This window comes from Lycium ferocissimum, unplaced genomic scaffold, assembly GCF_029784015.1.
Source record: "Lycium ferocissimum isolate CSIRO_LF1 unplaced genomic scaffold, AGI_CSIRO_Lferr_CH_V1 ctg51, whole genome shotgun sequence".
Classification (NCBI taxonomy): domain Eukaryota; kingdom Viridiplantae; phylum Streptophyta; class Magnoliopsida; order Solanales; family Solanaceae; genus Lycium; species Lycium ferocissimum.
Window position 1 is genome coordinate 163,087 of NW_026725865.1, and position 4,092 is coordinate 167,178.

Consider the following 4,092-nt stretch of genomic DNA (forward strand, 5'->3'; position numbering starts at 1 on the left):
TGTCGTGTAGCTTTTGAGGCATTTTGGATGGATTTGGTGCTTGCCTTCAAGGAAGAAGACGAAATTAGTTTTTGTATAATAGTGTATAATATTGTATATGAGTGTATATGGGTATATGGGTTATAATATTTTATATGGGTGTATATAGGTATATGGGTTATAATATTGTATATGGGTGTTTATGTATATAAGCGTATAAATATGTATACACCTTCAAACACCTATATACATAATATACTTGTCTTTCGTATATAAGTGTATAGTCTTTTTTTTGTATAAAAGCGTTTTTGGGTTAAAAGCTTTGCAATGTAAGTTTTGAGCTATTTCTTTGCAATGTAAGTGAGCAAATTAATAATTATTGTGTTCCAGCAGAGGCGGGCGCAGGATTTTTAGTTTATAAGTTCTGAACCTGCAACCTTTAATTTGTTACCAATTGTTTCACACGTCTCCTTAAGAAATATCAATTAGGAGGGGTATTAGACTAACTTTACTCTTAATTATCATATTTCACCACAATAAGAAATCAAGCATTACGACAGGGGTTGTTGGAGATCGCAACATTAGAGGGAAGAGATGAGGCAGCGGAAGGATCAGAATCGATGTCTGATACCATATTAAGCTGCACTTTAGAGAATAGAAAGACTTGTATTCTTCATCGATCGATTTACACACACTAATACATCAATATATAGAGTACAAAGAGAGGGTACGATTCAACATAAACTCAAATACCAACTAATAGATAATAGAGAGTCGTCCTAGAGAGCTTCTAACTATTGGGAGTTGCTGGAGATATTCTGGTGTCAAGGTAATAGCTATGACTAGTCATCGACTTTCGGAAAAGAGTAAAAGAATGAGACTTATTATGGGACTTACAATGCATTACAGGCAGACAATAGAATCGGTCCAATAAGGCTAAACCGGCCCGGCCCGCTTCAATATCTACATGGGCCTAACGCATCATTTGTGGTTCAAAGAAGGGAGGCACAATTACCGCTTGACTTCTCCAATTCTCTACATTTGCTTTCCAACCTTGTACAATCCACCAAACAATCAATCAAGTTAGTAGGTGTTTGGACATAGATCTAATTAAAACTTGGAAAAATGAGTTTTTGTTACACGATTAGTATATATTTTTGAAGGATACGATACATGTGCAATAACTTTTTTGAAGAGTGCAAACAATATAACATCAGCGGGCGTATATAACTTAAACTCTAATATTAATTACTTAAAACTCTAATATTAATTACTTACCAATGGTGGGATCAGCTCCATGCAGTTTAAGTTCTCTATGCTCTTGGGAAATTGCACAAAAACTGCAACAACTATGCACTACATTATCTTTGCATGCTTCCTTTGGCAAACCTGATAATTTTCTCAGTTTTGATTTGTAAAGAAATCCATAACCAGCTTGGCACCCTATTGAGCACAGCAAGAAGTAAATTGTGGTCGCTGCTATACAAGCTGCAAATGAAAAAATAAACGAGAGAAAATAAAGGGCTAAAATTCACAAATAGACTGATCGGGAGGATGGTCTTCACAATTTGAATTTTTTTTTTTTTTTTATTTTTTTTTTAAACATTTCAATCTTGTTGACTATATAGCAGTCACAATTATAAATAAACAGTCTCATGATTATTTGTCTGGGCAGTACACACTGCTCCCTCGCGACCCATATTCTAATCAAGAAACTAAAGGCCCTTACTGAAAATAGGTACCTAAACTATGACCGAGACTACTTTCACCCACGTCATTGAAAAACAGCCATTATCCTTGAATTACATATTTCACAAGTAAATCTTCAATATAGAGTTTCACTAGTGAAATTTGGAACTTCAGGATAATGACTGTTTTTTCCAAGAAGGTGCCGAAAAGTGGCAAGCGAACGTTATTTTTCAAAATAAAGATATTAACAAGATTACGAGGAAGATGCATGACATTTTGTTAGACATATTAAAATCTACATGGCATAACTAACTATGGTACATATTTATATTTAGTAGCTATAGTTTAGATTAATTACATCTTATAGCTAAGAGTAGTATGATAAATACAATTAATAGCTATATATATATATATATATATTTAAAGTAGAATACTCTCTTATTATTATTATTATTTATAATTTTTTTTAATCTTACTGCTTCTGCTCCTTCTGCTCTCAGCCGCCGGAGCTCCGGCGAACGAGCTCCGGTCATCTTCTCCGGCGAGCGTCCTCCGGGGACGGCTTCTCTCTCTTCTCCCTCACTGACGGCGACGGCTTCTTGTTCGTCCGCTAAATACATATAATGTAAGGTATTAAGACCCACATATATACAAAGAGGGGGTAAAATTACATCGGATTCTTTGATGAGACGATAGTGAAATTACATCGGATTCTTTGATGAGACGAAGGTAGTCCCAACTTAGAACAATTTTGTAGAAGCGTAGACTTAAAGATTCTTCATCAAGCTTGTTCTTGTCCACTGCCATCTGAGAAGAAGGGGAATGGTAATTGCCCTTCAAGTGGCTGTGGGTTTAGGGAAATCCGACCAGTAGAAAATTGCAGGGTTTTAGGGGAAGGAAGAAGTGTTTCTTTTATGAGTGTATGCATTAATTTTTTAGCATACGATCCAGTGTTTGGGGTGTATTTTATTTCTTGTATTCAGTATTTGAGTGTATTCGTTAATTTTTAGTGCAAAAATGTGTTTGAGGTGTATTTTTGTTTCTTGTATTTTGAAGGATATTTTTTTATATACAACCAATTTTAAATACAATAAAGTGAATACAGTGTGAAAATAGCTACAAATGAATACGGCTGAGTCAAATACATTTGACTTGAATACAACTTAGTTAAATACATCTATCTTGAGTACATCGAAATTTGACTTGAATACAACGAAATTTAACTTGAATATACCAAAATCTGACACAGCAGAATTTTTTAAATACAATCCGAATTTTGAATACAATCTACTGTAGCGCGCGAATACAATCCTCGTAGCGCGCTCATCGTAGCTACGAAATGTAATTAGCTAAAGTGTAGCTATGCTTAAAAAATAACCCCAAAATGTAGTCATTTATGTAAGTTTCCCTATTAAAAGGGAATGTACTATTTCACTTAATTAGGACTGAGAAGGAGCAGAACAACATGAAAATTATATTAACCATGGTCCTATAACAAGATCGATGCAGTATATATATATAGAGAGAGAGAGAGAGAAAGAGAGAGAGAGAGAGAGAGAGAGAGATAGATAGATAGAGAGAGAGAGAGAGAGAGAGAGAGAGAGAGAGAGAGAGCGCTAGTGTAAGCACTTAGTTTGTATGTTAAGTTTTCATGGCCTACACCTCTTTTTTTCCCACCCGTTGTCCGATATTGCTTTGGAATTTGACTTATTTGGACTCGTATCAAAAAATCTCACTTTCGCAGTAAAGTCCTGCCAAAGATGACTCCATTCTCAAGACTCAGACATGAAACCTTAAGTTAAAAATAAAAGGACACTTACCACCCCGCCACTTAAGTCTTAAGCGTCACTAACCCAAAAAAAAAAAAAAAAATGACAAGGAAAGAAGAGTAAACTTACATGTTTCTCCTTTTGATATAATCTCAGCATTCTCCCTCATGGTGAGGCAAGCGAAAAAACAAGTAGCCACACCTTCAAATAATCAAGAATATTTAGCAAATTAAAAAAAAAGAAAAAGGAAATGAAGATGTTTTAATTTATTTAAGAAAAATGAAATTTGCAATGATGAAACACACACACACAAAAAACATACAGTTCATGGGATCATCAAAGCAATCACAAAGACCACTTGACCATTGCATCTCTGTTAAATCTGCTGTTGATGGCATCTTGCAAAGCCAAAAAAAGAATGTAAGAAACTTTTTAATTTGATGGTATCTCTTATTTTTATATTAAGATAAAGAAGGTTTAATTTAGGTCAAAATTTAATGACATCCAATTAATTAAGCTACATTTCTTCCCATATCTATTCGTATAGGTGAACCAAATCGTTCAGCTCTACCACTATTAATAAGGAGCTATAGCCAACTCTATGAAGGATTATTCAAATGAAACTAAAGATTGTACAGACACAATACACTTTATC

The 4,092-nt window shown here is 34.4% G+C and overlaps 1 protein-coding gene across 1 annotated transcript; it reads right to left on the reverse strand.

Annotated features, from left to right (window-relative positions):
• Positions 1-523: 523 nt before the first annotated feature.
• Positions 524-3,835, reverse strand: LOC132044704 (cell number regulator 9-like). Its single transcript, XM_059435212.1, has 4 exons — positions 3,760-3,835; positions 3,567-3,638; positions 1,258-1,467; positions 524-603 (listed from the first exon to the last, which is right to left on the reverse strand). The coding sequence occupies exons 1-4, from the start codon at positions 3,833-3,835 to the stop codon at positions 524-526; spliced, it is 438 nt and encodes a 145-aa protein (XP_059291195.1).
• Positions 3,836-4,092: the final 257 nt, after the last annotated feature.